A 25024-nucleotide genomic window follows, 5' to 3' on the forward strand; every position below is an offset into this window, starting at 1 on the left:
ACAAAGATCCGCTGACTATGTCTCTAGAGCTCATTTGCATCATCCGTACCACAAAAAGGATAAGATCCTCTTCAAGCTCTAGCATTCTATCATCCTAGGACTTTGGAGTATTTACTGAGTACATCCTTACTCTGTGTCCAACATGTGAGGATATGTTAAAAAATACTGTAAAGGGAGGATCACTGCTTTAAAAAAAAATTCAGAGCCAGAGGGGGAGACATGACCAAAACTCTCAGAGAGCTGTATAGGGTGTAGAGACCTGACTGCCGAACTGTATGGGACCCCTGGTAATACCTGTAGGGTTTTGACAGGGAGATGGGTGTGGGCTGGAGTGGTCCGAGGGGTTTCCTGGAGGAGGTGAATTGAGATAAGCAAGCAATACAGGTAAGGTTCGGTGGGGTGGTGCAGAGAGAAGAAGGCTGTGAAGGAAAGGGACATATGTTCACTTTCAGAAGTGGAACGAGCCTACCCTTAGAGTGTGAGGGTGCCAGCCTATCAGAGCTGGGGTTCCCTGCTGGCACGCAGCAGGGGACAGGCACTGACAGTGGAGCTGAGGTGCAGGAAGGAGATTTGGCCCCTGAGTCAGCAGGCAACAGGGAGCCACTGTAGTCTTCTGGGCCTGCACTGTGACAAACAGTCCAGCCTCACACTGGCTTAGAACAGGCAGAGTGTGTCACGGACAGCTCCTACGGATGGTTGTGGGAACTTGCGGGCCCTGGGGCATGATGGGATAAGGGACATTACCCTGGCCTGCCACATTGAGAATTTCACAGCCCAAATCTCAACTCGAAGCCCAAGTGAGTAGCAAACTGTTGCTGTAGATAGGAGTGGGAATTATTTCCGAGTGTGTATGGCAGGAAACAGAAGGAAACAACCCCAGTTGTGTGTTCCTTCACCTCCTCACACCTGTATGGACTGGCCAGACCCCAGGCTTTGGTCAGGGAGGAGGGCTTTGGGAGGTTGGTTCCATCACCCAAATTCTCATGGATTCAGCTATAAGATGCATAAGCTCTCAAGGGTGTAGCCGTGGAATGTGTCTTGTAATTAGTAAGTTAGTTATGAATGGGTACTTCTAAATAGTTTTGGAAAGGGCTAGATAGGATAGTCATTCTGATCATGTTTATACTAGTAACTGGCATTAAGCAAATTATTTTTTGTGAGAGTAAAACCCCAACTTTGGTTCAGTTCCTAAGCTACTGAGTTGTAACTTAATTAAACTTTACTTTTCTCTCATCTTTAAAAGGAACACAGGTATTATAAGTATAATTATTTTCATTTTGTAATTGTTCAAGATAATTTCTTAGTGCATTGGTCTCAGATAAGGATGTCTGGCTTCTCTTTAATCTTAGTGCTTTCATTTTTGCTCAAGGGTGCCCAATGTTACAAGTCCATTTTTACTTCACAAGGAATCTGGGATGGCAGAAATATGGTATGAAAACCCATATGTGCTTTGAGGAAAAGGTGCCACTCTGTACAGGTTTTCAATTCTGTTTTCTTCCTCATCAGATATGAGTATTTTTAACCACATGTAGATTCACACTTGCAAAGTCTTTTTTTCTTGTTACTTTATTTGAAAGTTGTGAACTTGAGAAGTCAGTCCCATATTGAGCCTACATGTGTACTGGTAGTTCTTTTAGCCAAGGCATTTCCACAGTTCACAGGCACATATGGGGATACACAGATATGTAGAAATGTTTGAAAAGCAAAGCACCATTGATCAGACTTTTGAGTCTCTTAATGACCTACCCTCTAACCTCTGAGGATCCAGTCTGGCGAATGTCAATATCAGATGTGTTCCCTCTCAAGTCTTCTTGGCCATGTGTCCTCTCGGAGCCGTAAGAGCATTCTGGAAACTTGATCCATAGCTCGCGTGCAGCAAATGAGAAGTTGACTATTGCCATGTCCAAAAGAGTTACTTAAAACCATTAGAGTAGGTTGACTATTAGTCCTAGAATGAAATCACCCTTACTTTCATTCTAGTATGCTCTTTTGAATAGGAAGAGACCATACCTTACTTCTGACCCTGAGAATTCTGCATCACACGCAGTCTATTTCACTTACACTTAGGAGGTGATTGCTGACTCTCAGAGATGTGATTGTTACCAGTTACCACTGTGCTTTCCTTTGCACCAAGTGTGGGGCTCTGACGACATCTGAGCGTGCCCTTGAGAGGGTGTCATTCGCTGAACTTCTAATGTTTGTTTAGCTGTTGGGGAAGAGAATTAGAATCACTGCTCTGAGGCACAGAGTGTAATTAGACATGCTTCATTTTGATTCTTCGTAATGAGAGGGTTTTAAGCCCAGCAGTTATCAGCCGAAAGGCAAAAAGTGTTCATTCTAGCATGTGTCCTGATACTGTGAAGACTGTGCAGTAGGTGAGCTCACAATTAATCTAGTGAATTTCTCCTTGCATGTAGAGATGATGGTTTTGAAAGCCGCTCTGCCTTCTAAGAGTGCAGGAAAGTTACCCTGGCTCCTCATTTCGACTCCACATTTCTAAAACGGTGGTGTGGATCAGGGTACACAGTGAGACAATTCATTTGTTTTCAGGTTTTTCCATCTCTCATTTCCTCCCTTGCCAAATGAGGTACAGCTAGAACTTAGCTCTGTGTTCCTAAAGAAATGTGCTCGCTGTTCTCACACATTCGGCTCGTGTCTGTGCTTGGTCATTTTAAATACTGATAGGTTCTGCTTTCCCCCAAACAGGGAGTTCTCCGTTTTCCATTAAATATTGAGGCAGGGCAGAATGTCATCTAGGTCAGTCCCCTTCTTTGGCTCAAGCAGAGGGAACCACTGCAGTAGACCTAGCAGAGGTCTCATAGCTCGACCTGGCTGTGGCCCTGAAAATCAACTGGACAGCATCTGCCGGAGACACCGTGAGGAAACGTACCCATCCTGTGCCCTGTTCCACATGTGTGCTGCTGTGCTTGTCTCCGTCTTCTGCTCAGTGGAAATGGGACATTTGGTTGAAGAGCTTCTTAGCATGGGTTAATATGTGCACTGTCCACTCAGCTCAGGGAATTTGCTCACTGTGTTCCCGAGGGCTGCTGCCTAAGTTGATTTCTTTGATGATACGTTCTGCACGAATTCTCTTGAACATGGACATAGTTACCCTGTCTTCTACTGTTTTTCTTTCCTAAAAATATGGGCTCCGATTTGAAGCTGATTAAGTTTTGGCATGCAAGCAACCAAATCGCCTGATAGAGCAAGGAGAGTATTTTATGAGTAACTCGGATTAGGTAGGATGGTAAGGTCAATTAATGGACTAATGAACTGTAAGGCTTCATTTTTTTTCATAACCCTACTGGTACTGGATTTCTTTCTTTTTTTTTAAACTGCCAGAAGGCCTTGTCATAAGCCATTGTAGATGTGGCTGCTGACTCTCCTGGCAGCGGTTAGTCCTCTGTTTGTTCTTTGGACTTCACAAAAGGCTCTGGTTCAGTGATTCCAGTAATTACCACCACTTGCTGTCCCACTCACTGGACTTGACTTCTTTGCCCTTCACTTCATTGGTGCTTTTGCTGTCCACATGCTGGTCTTGCAGTTCCTGACCACTTTTACTGAGGATCCTGGGTTCTGTTCCTCTTTTCAGAAGGATCACAGTCCCGCCTGCAACTTCCTGACCTGTTACCTTGTCTCCCTCATCAGGCTCATTGATAGCTCAGCTTTCAGAACTTAGTTTTGGGGAGCTTCCTATCTCTTAGGCAATTTTTCATGTAAAGATACTATCAAGGAGAGCATCCTCTGGAGTCTCAGATATGTTTTGAAACCTGTTCTCTCACTGTCTCATGTCTGCCTATAACTCTAGACCTGAACTTCCTCCTTGGTCCTTATAAAGGCAAGGTGAATTTTTGTTGACTTGGGTTTGAGTCCACGTCCCTTTGCATTGAAATTGTACTGACTGTACATGTGGAAATTATATGAAAATGGCAGCAAGATCCTGGAGAAACATGGGGTGGAGAGGAGAAGGTTATAAGCAATACTGGTTCCTTTTGTGACACTTAGACATTTTTACCATTTTAGATGGATTTGCTTCCTCCTGGCAGGTATGAAACAGTTAAAGAATGTTAAAAAAGTTATCATTTTTAGAAGAAAGAGTATGTATTATAGGGTTCTTCTGCTGGGTATTTTCATGTAGTTCAGCACATTCAAATAAGCGAGATTACCATAATATTTTTGGGAAATGTTGATAGACCAGTGAATTTCGTGTTTGTTTTTCTGAAGGATTCAAAAAATATTCTTGATTCTAAGAATATTTGACTTTAATACACTCATTAAACCACTAATTTCATGAGATGGAATTTGCAGTCTTATTGTCAAATAGGACTTTTTCTATAGAAAAATAAGATTATGGTACTAATTTATCTAAAATCTTGACTGATACCCTGTAATATATTAGATTTGTTTAGTGTTTCGGGACAGTCTGACAAGGAGACAAGTTTTGGTAGTTCCCAGACTTTAGAATCTCATATTTTGTTTTGTTTTTGTTTTATGGGATGTTGTTTTTTGCTGTTTGGGGTTAGAGAAGAAATTTGTTTTCCCATGTTTATTTGAGATTCAGGGGTGAGTATGCATGTTTGTTACATGGACATATTGTGTAGTGGTGGGAATTGGGACTCAGGTGGCTCGTTGCCCCGATAGTAAACATCGTCCCCAGTAGGTAATTTCTTTTTTTTTTGAGTTGGAGTCTCACTCTGTCGCCCAGACTAGAGTGCAGTGGCTGCTCCCGGCCACCGCAGCCTCGCCTGCTGGGCTCCGGTGATCCTTCCGCCTCAGACTTCCATAGCTGGAACTATAGGCGCGCGCTACCACGCCCGGCTAATTTTTTGATTTATTGTAGAGATGAGGTCTCGCCTACCCAGGTGGGTCTCCAACCCACGGGATCAGGCAATCCGCTCACCTCAGCCTCCCAAAGGCGTGGAATTACAGGCTGAGCCACCAAGCCCGGCTTGGTAATTTCTGAACCCTACGCCCTCCCCAGTCTCCCCTCTTATTGGTGTTCCCATAGTCTTTTATTTCCATCTTTGTGGCCGTTTAGCTTCTGCATATAAGTGAGAACATGGCAGTGTTTGATTTTCTTTTTCTAAGTCAGTTCACCTAGAATGATGATCTGCAACTCCATCCTTGATGCTGTAAAGGACATGGTTTCATTCTTTTTTTGTGGCTGCATAGTATTCTATGAGATATATATATATCTCATATATATGTATATGTATATGTGTATATGTATATGTGTATGTGTGTGTGTGTGTGTGTGTGTGTGTGTGTGTGTGTGTGTGTGTGTATCACATTTTATTTATTCAGTCAATCATCAGTGGGCACTTAGGTTGGGTCCTTAATTTTGTATTGTGAAGGGGGCTACAACGAACATACAAGTACAGGTATCTTTTTTATACATTGATTTTTCCCTCCCTTTGGGTAGATTCCTAGTAGTAGGATTTCTGTGTCAAATGGAAATTCAATTTTTAAGTCTTTGAGAAATCTCCATACTGTTTTCCATAAAGGCTGAACCAGTTTACAGTTCTACCAGCAGTGAGTGAGTATTCTGTTTTGGGGGATAAAATTTTAAGGAGGGCATACAAAATGCACACAATTTAAGAAAACACTAAGCCTCATTAATGGCAGGTATTAGGGGCAAACCTTCTTAGCCTTAGCATAAGGAGGGAAGAGTTAATGCAGTTGCAGGCCTACAGCAAAGCAATCGTTTCATTTATTATTAACTGGATGCAAGAAATAGTGAAGACCGGTGCTTGGCAAGGAGAATGGATAAGATAAGAATGAGACAATAAGAAATAGACACACACAGTAAGAATATTTACATTTTGGTATGGCTTTTCAGGTTTTTAAACTGCTCTCACAAGCATTACTTAATTTTATTGTTAAATTTTTTCTGTGTAGATAGCAGGACTGACCTTAATTATCCCTGTTTTACAGATGTGAAATTTGAGACCAGAAAATGTTAATGGTGGTTTTTTAAGGTGAAACAGTTGGAAGTGGCAGTTTCAGGACGCAAACCCAAATGCTCAGACATTCCTGGAGGCTCTTGGAGAGAGTCATTGAGGTGAAGAGAAGACTATTAAATAAGGCAGAGCTTATGGGGTTGCTATGCCCACTAGATGCATTTCGTACAGTGACTTTAAACTTGATTAAGGCTTCCAGTTATTCCTTGGTAATAAGGGCCACTAGGGAAATTTGTATTGCTAATGATCATGCACTTTGGCTTCCTTACAATCACTTAATGAAAAGCTGAAGGAAACCATCTCTTTGGAGCAGACAGATGCCTGATTAAATTTTTCAATTTGCCAGTATGTCCTGCTGAGGCATATGTGTATGAAGTGGTCATTATGTCCAGACAGAACACTTTATCAAAGAAATAATTTTTTTTTCAAAGTTAAATTGATACATTATAGCCCTCATTGGTACTGAAACTCCTTGGCCTGACTCCAAAAGAGGGAAGAATGTTTACACATGAGTAGTTCCCTAGTCTAGCCTATCTATTGTTTAGGGCAGTTCTTTGAAAGGGAATTTTCATTTTCATAATAGCTAAAGTAGGTAAATACCCATTTTTCTTTCATTTTTAGGAATTACTTTAATATTCTGTTAACAGCAGTCATCAATTTGTGAATGGAAAAATTATAATATTTTTCATGTCAATGTTTTATGTGTCTTCTTTCCTGGATGGGCGTATCCTTGAGGATATATTCACTCCAGCACGGTTCAGTAAATAATGATGTTTAACTGTAAAATAAAAGGCATATTTAGTGCTCATTCAGGCCACGTACATACTGTGAGTTCCTGCTGTGAGCTGATCTCTGATAGTAATAAACAGCAGACATAGTCTTTGCCCAAAAGAAACTTGGACATTTTTGTTGCTTTTTATGCTTTTGAATGGTTGGATAAAAATGGAAACTTTAAGCTAGTAGGACATCACAACCGTACTTTTTTTACTTGAAATTGTGATACTTCTTTATATGTGCTTTGGATAATAACATGTTAATAAGCCACACACACACCAAAAAAACCCTTTTTTTGGTTAAAGACTAAGCTATGGTTTTGCTTTTGCCACGTGGCATTCATTAATTCGTTTGCTAATTCATTTATTCATCTTTGCAAAAAATATTTTTCGAGGCACCTACTGTGTGCGACAGACATGTTTTTAGGTGCTGCGGTACATCAAGGTACAACATAGATTAAAATTCCTGCCGTGGGATATGCATTCTAGAAGGGAAGAATGGCAATAAGCTGTATAAGTAAATAAAGAGTAAAATATTTTACCTAGTGCTGTGGAAAAAAATAAAACGGGAAAGGCTGGTAGAAGGTTTGTGTTGAGAAGAACATTGCTATTTTATATACACTGACTTGGGTCGGCTTCTCTGAGTTGGCGACCTGAGGTGATAAGTAATCCAACCGTATGGATAATTGAGGAAAAACCAGCTCAGGTGTGGCACAGCACATGCAAAGGCCCGACATGCACCTGGGAGGCCAGTGTAGCTGGAGTGGAATCAAGAATGAGGAGTAGGAGGAGATGAGGTCAGAGAGCTGTGGGGGCAGAACTTGTAGGACCCTACAGGCCATGAGGAGGACGCTTGCTTTTATTGTGAGTGAGTGAGGTGTAGGGGGCTGCTAGAGGACTTGAAGCAGAGGAGTAGTAACATGATGTGACTTATTTTTTTTTAGGGTTCCTGTGACTGCTATTTGGAATATGGGAGGTTGGGGGGGGGTTCAGGGAGACCAGCGGGAAAGCCATTTCTGTAATCATCAGAGGAATCTTGGCAGCTTGAACTACAACAGTAGAGTAGGGGAGAGTGGGAATTGGTAGATTCTAAATATTGTTCAACAGTGAAGCCAATAGGATCTGCTGATGGATGGGTCATGGTGAAGGGAAAGGACTAGAAGAGTCAAGCAGGACTGTGGGGTTTTGGCTTGAGCAACAGAGAGATGGAGGTGTCATTAAGGAAAGGGGCTAAAGCCCAGTAGAGGCAGGTTGGAAGGTACCAAAGAAGATCTAGGAACTCACCTGTATGTTATGTTCAGATGCTCGTGTGACGGCCAAGTGGAGATACTGAGGGGGTGGTTGGATGTGTGTGTTTGAGCTACTCCACGTTAGAGGTCAGAAGGTGGGGAGACATCTGATGAGAAGACTCAGGGGCAAGCAGTCATAGTGTAGGAAAGCCAGGTGATAGCAGCGTCCTGGTGGTTGAGTGATTATGAGAGAGGTGTTTCAAGGAGGTGAGCAGCTGTGTCAGGGGAGCTGACACAGCTGGGTAAGGCGAAAGCTGAGAACTGGCCCTTGGATTTAGCAATGACAAGAGCGGTGGGTTTGGGGACACAAAACCCTGATCTGAGTTGAATCGATAAGAAAACGAGAGAAGAGGAACTGAAGGCAGAAGGCAGATGATGGTTTCTAGGAGCTGTGCTGCCAAAGGAAAGGAATGAGCAGTAGCCAGCGGGGGAAGTGAAGGGTCAAGAAAAGGGTATGCTTTTGTGTAAGATGGTGAGATGGAAGTGTCATGATGATTATGGAAAGAAGGCAGACTTACTGGACTGTTTCTTGGTCAGGCAAATGGGGCTGAGACCCCCACACCCAAGTGGAGGGCTGGCATCAGAAGCAGAGGGGAAGACAGGGGTCTTAAGATAGAGTTACCAACCTTTCAGCGGGAGTTTCCTGACTCTGGTGTATTTCCAAGGTTAAGACCAGTGATGAGATTTTCATCCGTATAAAGCCTACACAATGGGAATTCTGCTTTTGGGTGCAAGAGGATAGTTTCAATGTAATGTAGCTTTGGGAACCTCTGGATTCATAGCGAATCAAATTCATTCATTTGAGGAGAAAGAAACACATTTTGCATTTTAAATGATTCTGTTTATTGGGTTGATTAAACTCAATATCTAAAGCCGTTATGACAATTATTCTCGATGGGTGGGAACAAGGAGGTTATATAATTTAAACATTAAGTGTATTTTATATTTATTATTTATCAGGCAAATTTCAGAAATTATTGACTGAATGTTCTGGGCTGTGGAGAATTGAAAAAAGACACAGGGTCATCCCCTTCCCTGCCCAGCAGAAGTAGGGCCCTTGCCTGTGGTAGATTTGTTTTTATGTTGTTTATCCAAAGAGGTCGTGATTTTAAAAGTTAGTGAAATATTGGTGTGCATATTCACCTCCATTAGTTGACGCGTCTTCAATGACAAAACAAAGTCAAATAAGTGTCTGATAGAAGATGCTTAAAGTGGGAGACTCCAGAATCCCCTTGTTCCCCTGACTCCAGTGAGCCCACCTGAAGCACTTTCCTGCAGTTACAAAAAGAAGTGTCTCACAGTTAGAAAAAGAAACTCTTTTTTTTGTTTTGTGTTTTGGCAATCATTTCCCAGAAAAGAAAAAATTATCAGCTCAAGAAATAAGGAGTTCCCAGAAGCAAAAAGTTTCCCCTTTCTTAGTCTGATTGGACTGAAGCCCTGTAGAATCAAGTCTACCCTGCGGCATCCTTGTCAAGTGTTGACAGATTGTGGAGGCTGCAGAGCAGTGATGGATATGGTGACCACCAGCCTCGGGGCCTCCCCTTGAGAAAGTCCGCTGGCCGTCTTTTTTGGGCTGAGCCATCACGTTGCCGGTCTGTGGGTAGCCAGCTGGGGACATGCAGTGTGTGATGATGAATCCCCCAGCTCTGCATCCATGGGCTTGATGACTAAGTGGAGCCATCCGTGCTCAGAATGTGTTTTATGCCAGAAAGCAATATTTTTAGAAAGGGAGGAATTCATGTGATCCTACGACTAAGCAGCTTGTTCTTCTTCCTGCGTTTGGCTCTATGGTGGTAGTGTGCATGTCCGAAGTGGCAGATACCTTTACCTGCTACCCTATTGTAGTTGTCCACAAAACAAATGATAACACTCACTGTTTGGGAAAACAAAAAATAAGCCTAGTGATGACTAGTTTCCTCTGACCACGTCTTTGGAAGCCTTCTCTCTGCACATGTGCACCCATGTGCTTATTTACCTGTGACTGGTGGGTTCCAGTCCTGATGCACCCAAGGAATAGGTGAAGATGCAGCACTTGATCCTGAATCAGGACCAAGTCCAAAGAAGGAGCTGATCCTGACTTGACTGAGGGTTTGCCCACTTCCTTCTTACATAGCATGTTTTTAACCACTCATGTGGACCCTAAAATGCTGTTTTGCGTCTTTAAATGTTATTTGGCTTTTGATTCCACAACTATATTTTCCATAAGACAAGAACATGGACCTGGTCCTATGTTTCTAGGAAGACATGGCAGCATTTCGAAGTGTTTGATAGATAGGAGATAGGTCATAGGGACCTGAACATCAGAGCCAAGTTATATTTCCTGTGTTTTTTTGGCTAGATATGAGAAGGGTTGATTTTCTGTCTTTTATGTTTTCTAGTTAAATCCATTTCTCCCAAAAGAGACACCCTCCCTTTTATTTCCGAGTTTCCTTCTAATTTACCTGCCAAACATTTTTAAAGTTGAAGAATCTGACTGACTGACAAAGCATTGAGCATTCTCTGTGTGTTTGTTTCAAATATTTGATACTTTTTCTTATGAATATCATGGAGAAGAGAATTGATGCTATTTAAGCTGCTCAGTTAAAAAAAAACTTCAAGGTACTTTGTCATCTCATGAACTTGGCATTGTGGTTGTTTGCTTGGTTTTAGTTTTGAACTCCTCACTTTTGTCCTAAGAACTCCTTCCTGAAAAGCAGTACTGAATGCTGGTTCCTTCTTACATGTGTGCCTGGTCAGAACGCAACTTGTGGGACTCCTTTGAGGGCTCTTCCTCCTTCTTCCTTCTTGCTCTGAGCCGTTGGTTGCTGGGGTCATTGGGATGACAATTGAACATTGGGGATTGGGGGCTGGATTGCTGCTATTATTTCAATATTCTCATTTTTAAAATGAGGATTTGCAAAGGAGCTGTAAGCTTTTGATCCAAAGAAAGGTATGAGGTGCGCCTTCTCCAAAGGAGAGACTGGAATCCCCCAGGTGTGTGGCAACTGCAGTGAGAAAACCCAGTAACCCTGGTTTGAAGAACTAGACAGGTTCAGTAATATTTGAATAAGTTAGAATTATACTCCTCTGCTGAAAAAGTCACTTTTTTTGCACCAGGGATAGTTTCTAAAAAGCGTGGAAACACTTATAAGAAATATCAATTGTGCAATATTGGTGTCAGTGTGGGCTTAACTCTGAAATTGATTTATTGCCAGGCATGCAGGTAAAGTAATGAAGGTGTAATTGGAATTCTTTTTGCTGAACTCAGAGGGACTCCCAGGAAACCTAACCTTGGTTTTGGCCCTCTGATCTGCTTGATTTCAGCAGACTCATTATATTCTAATTTCATCTCCACTGAAGGATAATACTGACTTGGAAGTAATTAGTTAGATGTTAATGATCAAATGAATTGACTTCAAAAGTTATTTTCTTATCATGTGAAGTAATTTCCCCATGATGGAAATGTGGTAACACTTTACATATGTATTTTTAATCTCTTAGGTAAGTACTCTTTTGCTCCAAAAGTGGTGATTTTCTGGGAAAATGTCAAGTATGAAGTTCAGGTCTATCTCTTGTCATGTGCTTTGCCCCCAAGGGTACTCAGCCAGGGGTGACAGATGAGCCCAAAACCAGCCTTGTCTAAATTGGCATCTGTCTTAAAATCCAGTGAGTTTATCCGGAGAGGATAAGTTCTATCAACAAGTAAACTGAGTCATATACTAGATAACAGACTTTTTAAAGGAAACTTTGTAGGTCAGGGGTAGAGTCTGGTCCCTACCCGGTATCCTCACTCCTGCTTTCTAACCATGGAAGGACTGAGTCATGGAGAGGAATCTCCAGCCAGAACCCTTTCCATCAGCAAAAACAGGGAAAGACATTGGTTTATTAGAACTTATAGGAGACATCAGTGGTGGCCTGTCAATGAGGAAAGAGTCCAATCCATGAGGCACCTATGGCTGCCGTCAGTGAGGAAAGAAACTGTGCCTTGGGGCAGTACAACAACTTTATACGCAAGAAATTCAGTTCATCAAATTCCTGTCCCGTGTTCACAGTTATATTAATTACAATAATTCCAGGTGACAACCACATTGCTTTCAGCTTTGCTTGGTCACCTGTGTGCCGTGACTCATTATTGGTTATGCACACCCTTCAGAGACCAGTTTTAACCAGAGACCACTCCTGAGGGAAGCGGGAGAAGGAAACAGTCCATGTCCCAGACCATACCCCACACTGCTCCTTCCTCCTTCCTGAGTTCATGTTGGGGAGGAAATATAATTTCTTCTCAGTACTCCTTAGTTCATAATTGGAACAGACCCCTGTAACAAAGACAGATTAATAAGAGGAAAACAAGCAAATATATCAACACATGCAGTGAACATCACACGGGTCGTTCATTGAAGGGTAACTCAAAACGGTGGCTTAGATAGCATCTTCAACAAAGGACGATTAATTTTAGACAACTGACAAGTCAAAGGAAAAGGACTTTGAATCTCTCCGTGGGCAGCAACTTGGGGAGAAGGCAAAAGATGGGAGGAAAAGGTTACTTTAAAAAGCTTGTTAAGATAAATTCCTCTGGTATCATCTCAAGGTTGGTGAGGGTCTAAAGCTGTCATCTATGGTCAGCCTTTGTTCTCCCTGACGGAGGGGGTGGGCGGGATACCCTTTGTCTTGAAGGAGGACAGACAGCACTCCTGCATCTGCCTCTTTATTGTCTCCAGCTCAGCCTTCCTTCCTGTTTTGAGGAGGAACATTCTGTCTCTCACACATGCTTTGTTCTCATGCCAGTCCCCCAACCCCATGAGATGGCTGCTCAGCTGCAGACAGTTTTGCTTGTGATAAAGGCAGCAAGAGACAAAGGTTTTCCCCACACCAGCTACCCCTCTAGCAGATGTCTGCTTCCATCTCATTAGCCAGAGCTCTGTCGTGTGGTCACAGTGACCTTTGGGGAGGTGAGGAAAAAAACTGTGGCTGTCCCAGTCTGTGCGACAGAGATGGACAAAAGAAGAGGGTGCCTTGTGCCATGGGAGCATGAGCAGAGACTGACCCTGAGGGCTTGGAGACAGGTTAGAAAGATGAAAGGAAGCAAAACCTGTGCAAAACCATGCCAGTGTGAAAGGGCAGGCAGTGTTCTGAGACCAAGACCACATCCTGGTTCTTTGAGTCAGGCACAGGCAAGCAGTGAGGCTGGACAGACAGCTGGGGCCCATTTGTGAGGGACAGTGAGAGTTACCTGCTGTGGGAAATGGTGGCCTGGGGGATGGACAGCATAGGAGGAACGCCTGAATTAAGACCCAGCGATGGTGATAGAGAAAAAGCAATGAATGGCAGAAATTCTAACAGTCAGGGGCTGTTGGTGTCCTTTTGAATGTCAGCAGTGAGGCAGAAAGAGACAGGGATGTAGAGACGTTCTCCGAGCCACAGCTGGTTTGAGGGGAAGCTTGGGTTAGAGGTGGTTATGGTACATCTGTAAGTGGCTGGAACTAGAGAACCATGTTTGATGAGAGAAGAGGTGACTTAGAGTCTAGATTAGGGGCTTTGGGTGGAGGGTGGGGAGGCTGTAGGCTATTAGCTGAAATAAAATGGCTAGATGGCGTGTCCAGGGTGAGTGGCTAATCCACTCACTGAACACTGACTGGAATTTATTTGTAAATATAAGCTCATAGTTTTGCATTTGCTTTGATGAGCCTCTCTTGCTAGTACAGCATTTTCCCGCTTGTCAGTTTCCTTTAAACACTAAACTTCCTCCCATGCTGTGCTTCTCTTGGTCAATCTTATTCTCTGACCGAGATGCCTGTTGCCTGTTTAATAGAAGTCAGAAGAAGAGGCCCTAGACTTCATAAGTTGGTGCGGGCTGCCCTCTGGGTCTTAGATCAGGTTGGCCGGAGTAGCCCAATTTGTTGTCCTTCTCTTTCCCTCCTGTATGAGTGCAGGGATGCTGGATGCTGGATCCACATACACAACGGCTACTCATCTTCAGGCAGGGCAACATTTAATTCACATGCCCCCTCCCCCACCAAAAGTCAGTGAAGAATATTGAGAATGTGGGAAAAAAGGATCCTTGCAGCTATAGTTAAGTTAAGGATCTCCAAGGTAAGATCACACTGGATTATCCAGATAGGCACTAATTCCAATGAGAAGTGTCTGGGTACCAGATAGAAAAGGAGAAGATACAGAAGGAGAGGGCATGTGAAGGTGAAGGCAGAGGCTGGAGTTATGCAGTCACAAGCCAAGGAAGCTACATTTCTTAAAGCCTGGAGACGCCAGAAGCTGGAAGAGGCAAGGAAGGCTCAGAGCCTTCGGAGGGAACCAGCACGGCCAGCACCTTGAGTTCAGACTTCTGGCCGCACAACTGTGAGACAATACATTTGTTGTTTTAAGACGCCAAGTTTGTGGTAATGTGTTATAGCAGCCACAGAAAACCAATACAAACGTCTCAGCCCTGGCATACGCTAGGGATGGAGGAGTGGAATCATGGGGTGGGGGTGGAGGGGAGGCAGGGGAACACGTGAGGCTATAAAGTAATCCAGGAGGAAAGCCATGTGCCCTGGATCAATAGCAGTGGGACGCGTAAAAAGTGCTCTGGTTTAGAACCTATTTTGGAAGTAGAAACAGTAGGATTTGCTGATGGACTAGATGTTGGAGATGAGGGAAAGTCTTTTTAGAAACATAAGTACTTGGTATCTCGTCAGAAGAAATACACAGCTTGCCTGATACTGTTACCTGACATGAGAACGAATAGGGGAGGGGCAATTTGGGCTGAAGTTTTCAGGGTGAGAAGTGATGGTAGAGGTGGTCCTAAGTGTAAACAAGATCAAGAATTCTTTTGTGTACATATTTATTTTGAGATGCCCGTACCACACCTAAGATGGATGTTGAATAGCATGTCAGGCATGAATTTGGAGTTCAGAAAAGAAGTGAGGGCAAGTTTGGAGGTCAATAGTGTATATATAGATCTGTGGATTTCAACCTAGCTGTACAGTGGAGTCTCTTAAAGAGTTTTAAAGAGCAAAAAACAAACACACAAAGATACCCGTACCTGCATTCCATCTAGGACCCACTGAAATGAAATTCCTAATTTTGTTAAGAGCTCTCCAGGTGAGGCTGATGTGTAGCCGGGGTTGAAGAATCACAGGATTAAAGATGGTATTTGAAGCCATGGGTCTAGATGAGATCATCTGGGAGAGCTGCCTAGAAAATCAGATGCCACTGATGGGTTACAGATGGGGGCTAGACTCTGATGGACTCCCCAATTCTTGGTCCTCAGGGTGGCCACAGTTTTGGACTTGGCACCATTTTTCTTTTCTTGTAGGCTGTGAGGTGAAAGAGATAGGAAAGTCCTGGTTCAGGAAGTAAGTGTGGATCTGAAGTAGAGAGAAGTCTGAGGGCTGAGTCCTGGAGGGCTCCCGTATGGTGGACTCACCAAGGAAGAAAGAACCAACAGAGAAAGCAGACTGAGCATCATGAACTGGGAGACAGTGAGGTGATGAGAATGAGGTGCATGTGAGGTCAACAGAAGAAAGTGTTTCAGGAAGAACAGGGAATCCATTTGGTTAAATGATACTTAGAAGTGGAGGAAGATAGAATTAATTCGAGGACTTGGCAAGATAGCCATTGGTGGCCTTGAGAGGACAGACCTGTTTCAGCAGGGTAACTTGGATGGCTCACATTTAACTGGTTGAGAGGAAGTGAGTGCGTTTTGAGCCCATAGAGCTTCCCACTGTATAACCCGGAACAGTGAGTGAGGCCTCTTATTGGCAGTTCGCTTCTGCTACTTCCCCTCAAAATCCGGCTTTTCTAGGAGTTACAAAATTTTACTCAAAATGACTTTGTTAAGACACATATTTAATCTTCTGGAATGTGGTACGTGAATCCCCTTATTAATGTGTCAGTTTCATAGACGGTATGTCATCCGTGTGGCTGTTTCTTTCATTTAAATATTTTTCTTTTTAATATGACTTTGCTCCAGATGAAATCCTCTTGGTATTTCCCCAAGTATGTGTGGTTGTTTAGCTTTTTCCAGCCATTTGTCCTGAAAGAGATTGTTCTAGCTTAATGAATCACAGCTGCTTCACACGTGGATGTGACTGGTGCTGTCAGACTTCATTGTCTGGTGCATAGTTGGGGCCCGGCAAACATAAGTTGAAACTTAGGATAAAAATATCCCTGTGGCAAACACCACAGCTGCCCTGGGGAAAGTGAGGCGAGTGTTTTGAGGTCCCTTGGGAGGAGGGAACCAAAGATACTGCAGAGGATGAGGGAGCTTCTGTCCTCACAGCCCCCTGCCCTTGTCACCTGCTTGTCCTCTGTTCAGTCCTTGGAGCTCTCATCAGGGTCTCATGATGCCCAGCATGGAGGGCTGCCTTGCTATTTGAGTTTTGGCTGCAGTTTCTGTGCCCTCTGCTCTGGAAGAATCCTCCTGCACCTTGGGTGGGTGGCAGTCACTTCAGCATGTACGGGGATGGTGTGTAGTGGCTGCTTGCAGTTCCTACAACCTTAGTAAAGCAGCATTTTCTGGAACACTGTGCATCAGTGACAGGTTGGTAAGACCAGGAGGTGCTCCTTGGATTGCACCAGCAGACAGACCTGGGCTTTCATTGTCACCTGTTTGCCCTTTGTTCAGTCCTCAGAGTTCTCACTGTGGACTCATGATTGATGCTCAGCGTAAGGGACTGCCTTGCCGTGCTTCTCCAAGAATTTTATTCCATGTTGCACAGGAGCAGACAGCTGATTAATTTTAAATCCCTGGAAACTCTACTGAAGAAACCCCAAGACCTATCCCCCTCTATACAAGTGGCCCCTGTACTATTTATTTATTTGTTTGTTTATTTATTTTTATTTTTAGAGATAGGGTCTTGTCCCAGGCTGGAGTGCAGTGATGCCGTCATAGCTCACTGCATCCTCGAGCTCCTGGGCTCAGTTGACCCTCCTGCCTCAGCTTCCCAAAGCGTTGGTATTGCAGGTGAGAGCCACCGTGCCTGGCCTGCCTCTGTACTTTTGAATTGCCTGTGGCCTAGGAGTTTGTGGCCTCAACATTCTGAGGGTTTAACTCTTCCATCTGAAGAGATTTTAGAGTCGCTACAGATTTGGAGGACTTCAAGTTAAGAAATCACATTTGTCTTTAACTTTGATGTTTGTAAGAGACACACCTCTGTATGATCATTTATTTTCTGTTGATATGGTAAAGTATACTTGTAGTACTGTTTGTACAAAAGTAGGATTTTAAGGAGTAAAGAAGATCTAGGACTTCCTATTAGAGGTTGTCCAGATGGAAGACAGGACTCCATCCCGTTCTGTGTTCTGACACTTAATGAAGGATCCTGTGGATTGATTCTGTCATCTGATTTGACTGGAAAGTTGTTGAATGTGGCTGCTAGAACTGTGTTGCATCTGCCTCTGGCAATCCTTTTTAAAAGCCTGTGTTCCTATGTCCACATTTCCAAGCCTCGATATTTTTGCTTTTTACTATAGTTATGTTCAAACATAATACAAAACAAGAGAGAATTATGTAACAAACACACAGTGCATGTACAAGCCAGATGTCAACACTCTGAATCCTACCTACCCTTCTGGTTTCCATCCATCCCACATACCTCCCCCACTTATTTTTTTTTCTCTTCTATTAGGTCAGCAAGATTTTTTTTTAACTAGAGATACTGCAGTATACATGGCCTCCAAAATCTCAATGGCTCATGATAATAAAGGTCTGATTCTTGAGTTGCATGTCATTTGTGGATATGGGTGACTTTTGTTTTCGCCTTCTTTATTCTAGGACCAAGATGGAGATGTGAGCCTCTATCTGTGAAAGATCCCATTCAGGGTTGTTTCTGAAGGAGATCTCACATGAATTGGGTCATAACTTCATGTCGAGTGCCAAGAGAAGCCAGATTTCCTAGAAGAAAGGTCTGTCAGAATTGTCAGACACTTACGAAGAGTAAAAAGACAGTATTTTTCTGCATAGATAGTGTGATGGCATCTTTATCAGTCTGCACACTAGGGACAAGGAGTTAACATTTGAATTTTTTCTAAGTAGGAATATACTCCCCGGGGGAAGTTATCCTTTGAATGACTGTAACTAGGAATCTATTCTCCAGAGGATGTCTCAGCAAGTGCTTAAGTGTCTAGACTGGAAAGTCCATGAATTAGTATAAACAGTGCTAGAAGTAACTTTTCATTGGTAAAATGGGTGATTTTCAAGTTATATTGATTTAGTAGATATATTTTTCATCTACTCTTGCATGAAGGGGTATGTCTTAGTCCCTTTGTGCTGCTGTAAGAAAATACCTTAGCCTGGGTAATTTATAAACAACAGCTTTATTTCTCACAGTTCTGGACTCTGAGAAGTGCAAGATCAAGGTGCCAGCAGATATGACCCAATCATCTCACAAAGAGACACAATTGTGTCTCTTAATATTATTGCATTGAGAACTGGGTTTTAACATACGAATTTAGGGGGAAGGAGACACAAACATATAGACCATAACAGGAAATAACATTCTGGGGCACTTGGCAAATGGATATCCTTCAGAACCAGATTCTAGATCTAGGACTCCATCCTGTTCTGTGTTCTGACACTTAATGAAGAATCCTGTCACCTGATTTGACCGGAAGGTTGTTGAATCTGGCTGCTAGAATAGTGTTGCACCTGCTTCCAGCAAGCCTTTCAAGTACCTAAAGGAGAGAGCTTGAACTTCCTGGAACTTACAACAGGCCGTGTGGCCCTTTTGTGCTTCTTTTTCTGTAATATACCAACTGGTAAAGGAACTACAGTTCTCATCGACCTTTAGTCATTAGAATCTACTGATATCTACTCATAAGAATGTGGCTATGGTGAATGGCTATCATAAGTGGGTCAGTTTGCAATGAGGAGAGTAAGAACTTGAGAGAGATCATTTGGATTTTTCTGTTGGAGGTCATTAGTGCCCTCCCAGACTACAGAGCAGCCACAAAGTTTCTGTATAACAGATTGTTTCCTAAGTGCTTCTGCTAGGTCTTTGATTGTTGTCAGGGACTGCTTTAATAGAATCAAACCATCAATGTGGAAAAGGACATCTTAAAGGACTTGGGAAATACTAAAATGTGTGCAGAGAACAGAGAGAAGCATACAGATCATTTCTTACTAGGGCACTGGGAACTGTGTGGCCAGTCTTAAAGAGTCTACATATTATGGAGACAATTCGTTTATTTCAGCAGCAGCAGAAAAGTTTGCCTTCATATGTGCTAAGTATTTTACACAGATTGTTTCATTTAATCCTCATAACACTGGCATGATATAGAAGTAGTATTTATGTTTGACAGATAAGGAACCTAAAGCATAACATTTCTCAGAGACACACAGCTGGTAAGAAGCACAACCACTATTCAAGTTTAGGAAATGTGATTCCTTAACCTGTTCCCCTAACCAAAGTCTTTAGGGCAACGATGTTAGGTTAGTGGGCCAGGTTTGCCGGGAAGATGCAAAGCGTTGCACAGAAATTAGACCGGGAAAAATAATTTATTTGATAAGTAGATTAAAGAGAAAAAGAGAGGGTAATTCCACGTCTCGAGGGAGAAAAGGGAGCTAGGAGTCTGAAGAAAACATGACTGTGAGTGTCTGAGGTTGGATGCTTTTAAGGCTCCCCTTTGGTGGTTGCCATGGTGATGGGATGGCAATCTGTTTTATGTCGTCAGCAAGGGGTCACAAAGGGCTGATCACAATAGATTAGGTCAGCTTGGGCCCTTTATGGCAGGAAGACAAATACTTTGGAAGAAAGAATCTAGTTAGTACAGAGCATGCTTAGGGCTTTGCAAGACAATTATTAGTGACTACCTCCAGGTCCTTGTTAATGATTAGATCGTAGGTTAAAATAAAATGTTCAAGAAGCGTGACAAAGCCTAAAATGACTGCTCTTTGGCTGGTTACTCCATGTTGGTGTTTCACCCTTTCAAATGAACAAGAAAAAAGAGTTTACTTCATTCTAGGAATGTCTTCCTCCAAAAGGTATAGAGATTCCCACCAAGGCAAGATGGGCACCATGTTGTTGTTTTTTTTCCTCCCAGGGTCACCAGAAGCTTTAGCAAGCAGCTCTTTTGAGTACTTGTGAACAGAGGAGGGGAGGTTTGGTTTGATTCAACAAGGCGTTGAGGGCGCCTCCCTCCCTTTATGCAATAGGAGAGGTTGGGACCACTTTACCTTTCTGTCTACATTAAACTCTGGGACCCAGCAAGAGCTCTACTGATTATCTGTGGATTTGGGGAGATGGAAACTCAGCATCAGGTAAATGGTGTGTCTTCTCCTTGTCATCCAACATTTTCCCCAGTGCTTTTCAAGCCCGTCTTCCATTGGGCAGAGTGCCCAACTGTTCACAGAGGAAAAGAAATCTAAATCCTGGGTTGTCTGCACAGCATCTACGCCCAGGGGGAAAATGCCTACAGCATGAATTTTAAAACCCTGTTCTAAAAGCACATCACTGAAAAGACTTTACTGTATAATACCTTTTAAATCTCAGGGCAGTGAAAACTGCAGGATAATTATGTCAAACCCAAAGGCAAACCCAAGGGAGTAGCTGGTGGAGGAAGCATTGCTTTGGATAGTAGCTCAGAAACTTCGCAAGCCCTAGATTCATTGTGTCTGCTTCAACCCTTCTTTTTTCTGTTGTTAAAGTTTCTAAGAAATAGTGAAGGAGAAGTGCAAAGGGAGGAATCACACATTATATTCTAGCATGTCTACTGTGCAATTGTCAGCAGTAATTAAATAAGTTATATGCTTCCCAAACACAACGGAAAGACACTTCCAATTCAAAAGGGAGAAAGAGAAATAGAAGAAAGGAAAAAAGGTCTCGGCAAAACTTTAAGGCTTGGGAATAAGGTTCAAATCAGCCTAGCTGTGTTAACTATGTTGGGTACCCAGAAGTTTTGTAATGACTCAGTAGCCAATTAACTGCTTTTGTATTCACAAACTTTCACAGGCTAACAATCTTGCAAATATATTCAACACACACTGGCAGTAATAAGAGAGAGGGGGGAATAGAGAGACCAATTAATTGGGTAGGGCCGGGTTTTCTTTCCAACTTTGACCAGTGTGGCCCCAGTGGGGCGACATCTTCTAGCAAGGCCTCTCGTAGCTGCTGCTCATGGAAAAGAGGCCTCAGAGATCTTAGGCGCAGAGCTTCTGCAGGCACATGGGCCTTGGTTGGTTTTTTTGCTGTTTTGTGACCCTCCACCATAGCTATGATTTCAGTTGCCTTTTGGCTTCACTTTCTGTCAGGTCTCAGGGTGTTCCCCCTGCCTCCTGACCAGCCTGGCTTTCTTGTCAGGTCTCAGGGTGCTCCCGCCTAGTGCGGCATGTTCCCACTATTGCAGCCTCTTCGTAACATGCTGTCTTTCCAAAGGCAGTTGTCTCCTGACCTGTTGGCCTCACCATATCTGAATAATACTAAAACCTACATTTTAAAACACCTCCCGTAATGGTGATGGTGTCAAACTTGCCTGGTCTAAAGGATGCCCAGAGAGCTGCAGAGCATTATTTCTGGGTGTGTCTGTGAGGGTGTTTCTGGAAGAGATTAGCAATTGAATCAGTAAGCTAGGTAAAGAAGATCCACCTGCACCAATATGGGTGCGCGTCATCCAATCCATTGAGGGGCCTAATAGAACAAAAAGCTGGAGAAATGATGAATTCTGTCTCTCTTCTTGAGCTGGGACATCCATCTTTTTCTGCCCTTGAACTGGAAATTGCATCATGGCATCTCTGGTTCTCAGGCCTTTGAACTTGAATTACACCACTGGCTTTCCTAGTTCCCCAGCTAACAAATACCAAAAACTGTGGAAGTGGCTTTGGAACTGGTCACTGGGTAGAGGCTGGAAGAGTTTGGAGGTACATGCTAGAGAAAGCTTATGTTGCTGTGAATGGACCTTTAAAGGTGCTTCTAGTGAGGGCTCAGAAAGAAAAAAGGAGAGCTGTAAAGAAAGTCTCAGTCTTCTTAGAAAATACCTAATTGGTCATCAACAGAATGTTGGTGGAAATATGGACATTAAAGGCCATTCTGATGAAATCTCAGACAGAAATGAGGAACGGCACTTGTTATTAGACAATGGAAGAATTTGGCTGCATTGTGCTTGTGGAAGGTAGAACTGTGATTGTTAAAATTGGGTATTTCTAAGGAAATTTCTAAGCAAAGTGTGAAAGTTGTGGCTTGGCATCTCTTGACTGCCTATACTGAAATGTAAAAAGAGAGAGAAGATTTAAAGACAGAATTGATCATCAAAAAGGAGCACAACTTAAAGATTTGGAAATTTTTCAGCCTGGCCATATAAGAATGAGATGCTTAGCTGGGCTTGATGGCTCAGCCTGTAATCCCGCGCCTTTGGGAGGCCGAGGTGAGTGGATTGCCTGAGCCCGCGGGTTCAAGACCCGCCTGGGCGGTGAGACCTCATCTCTACAATAAATGCAGAAATGAAACAATAAGGATCAATTAGAGTTAGGTAGTATTATTAGTTTGTGGGGTAAAATGTTTTACAGAGTTACAGAAAATAAACCCGGAAAACTGTTAATGCTTAGAAAAGAAAGTGTCCATCATAGGAATTCCTAATTTGGCTAAATTGCTTTCCTAAAAAGTAAAATTGGAACATTAAATATTTGTGATTACATAATTTGTACAAATGATTAACAAGCAGGTAGGAAAAAAATTTTAAAAACTATATGACTGAGCAAGAATCACTGGAACAGTGAGTTGTTTGTATGTAAAAGATTGTGTGCTCCAGTAAGCCAAGAAACAAAGTGATAGTACGATTATGCATCGCTTAAAGATGGAGGTTTGTTCTGAGACACGTGTCATTTGGTGACTTTTATCATTGTGTGAACATCATAGAGTTACTTACACAAACCTAGCTGGTACAGCCTACTACATGGCTAGACCATATGGTATAGCCTGTTTCTCCTGGCCTACAGACCTACATTGTATGTTTCTGTACCGAGTACTGTAGGCAACTGTAACACAATGGTAGGTATTTGGGTATCTAAACATAGAAAAGGCGCAGTAAAAATACAGTTCAAAACCAAAAATCAGTCTGCCTGTCTAAGACACTTACTATGAAAGGAAATTGCAGGATTGGAAATTGCTGTGGGTGAGTGAGTGAATGGTAATTGAGTGCATGTGAAGGCCTGGGGCATTACTGGACACTTACAAATGACTGGCGGCACCGTAGATTTGTTGACACGAGCATCACCATAAACGCATGAGTGATACATTGTCCTCTGATTTGATGATGTCTACAATGTTAGTAATCTATAGGAATTTTTCAGCTGCTTTATAATCTCATGGGACCACTGTCGTGTATGTGGCCCATTGTTTATTAGGTGGCACAAGACCATACTGCCAACAAGCTCCTGTTTAAGTCAATAAAACAACATGTGCAAGCATAAGGAGATCAGGGGAAAGAACCTGAAGAAGATACGAGAGCCTACCTGGAAAAAGGGAGCTAGGCAAGGGGCCATTTCTTGCCTGGAAGGTAGAGTACTGCACACTTCTGCCAGATGTTGAGTGCTGTTTGGATACTGGTCACCCAGGAACTGTGTGTGTACTCCTGGGAATGGCCTTTACCAGGAGCTAGTAGGTTGTTAGAGCTTTCGGGGAGTTAGTCTTAAGTTTGTGTTAATAAGCTCCATTTTGAGCTGAAAATCTGTGTAGTCCATAAGGATAGAATTGAATGTCAGACGGTTCTCTTCTGTGAGTGATTCAAGGACCTGACTTGGCTGTCTTTGACCTATTGTTTCTAATAGTGAAGAATTGGAAACACCCTAAGTGTCCTTCAACTGGGGGTGTGGTCAGATAAGCTATGGTGCTTGCATAGAGTAGACTATTGTATCTGAAAGAACATAGAACCCATCTCCAGGATATACTGTACAAAGAAAATCTAACATTTGAAGAATAACAATATATGTGGTATACTATTTATGATAAAAATAAAACTACTTTTTTGATGTATGAATGCATGTATATAAATGATTAGAAAAAGCCAGGAACTCTTAGATACAAACTCATAACAATAACCTCTGCAGAGAGCTAGCATTGAAGAGAAGATGAGTCGTCAAGATGACTTTTGCTTCACCATTATTGTCTGAAATTTTTACAACAAAAATGAGTAATTCATAATTCTAATATATAATTCTGATTTAAATTTTTGCCTGATATTTATATTGGCCTCTTTGAGATATAACTCATTCTCTGGGCTATTGGACTTCCTGTCTTACTAGACTGATGTCTCTGCAATTAACTATTTACTTATAAACAGGGATTCCATATAGAGTTTACATTTAAATTAAATAAACCAGAAGATAAAAATTTTGTGGAATGTAGTTTTACTTGTATCACTGATATTAGTTATTGCTACAGAAACTCCGCTTTCCAAGGTCACCCTTGTTTTGTTTCATGCTTCTCTGTCACAATAAGGAGATGTCTCTGTCTTCGTCATTGATGACCCAACCATTTACCTTGGAAGTTCATCTATGGTGGTTTCAAACTCTATTTCAAGAATGTGACTCTCATGTGGTTTATGCCCACATTCGCTGGCCCTTAATGGATTTTCTGCTGACATGCATCTATAGAGTCACCCACCGTCTCTGTGTGAGTGTTGCACAGTCCTTTGCTCCTAAACACTGGCTTTGCTTTCTTCTGCCCTCTCATTCCAGAGTCTCACTGTCTTACAAACGGCTTCCTGAAACTACAGGAAAGATGTGACTGTTCTTCTTCTGGTGGTAACCAGCATCACCACCTTTTCACTGTGAGCTCCTAAGAAATAATGTTAGGACTTGAGTTGACTTTTGATGCGTCCTTGACCTTTGTATCACGTAACATATCTGAAGTAGCATGGGATAAAGATTATGGGCTTTAATTATCATTTGAATCACTTTGAATGAGTTGTCTAAACTCTCGGAAACTCAGTCTTCTCAAATCTCAAGAATTTGAATCTTGCTGTGGAGACTACAACCAACATGTGTGTCAAGTAGCAAAGAGTGGCTGTTTTTATTGGGTGTTTTGAGTTCATCTTC

General features: G+C 42.5%; 1 protein-coding gene across 1 annotated transcript in view; it reads left to right on the top strand.

Moving 5' to 3' along the window:
- The first annotated feature begins 2746 nt into the window (after window positions 1-2746).
- Window positions 2747-25024, top strand: part of LOC103263608 (potassium channel subfamily K member 1-like) — a 31035-nt gene continuing 8757 nt past the window's right edge. The window contains exon 1 of the mRNA XM_008061276.1: window positions 2747-2876. Coding sequence (XP_008059467.1) covers window positions 2747-2876 — 130 coding nt within the window. The remainder of the gene's footprint in view (window positions 2877-25024) is intronic.

The sequence above is a fragment of the Carlito syrichta genome, unplaced genomic scaffold (assembly GCF_000164805.1).
Source record: "Carlito syrichta isolate Samal-C Ts95f unplaced genomic scaffold, Tarsius_syrichta-2.0.1 Scaffold305177, whole genome shotgun sequence".
In the NCBI taxonomy this organism is placed as follows: domain Eukaryota; kingdom Metazoa; phylum Chordata; class Mammalia; order Primates; family Tarsiidae; genus Carlito; species Carlito syrichta.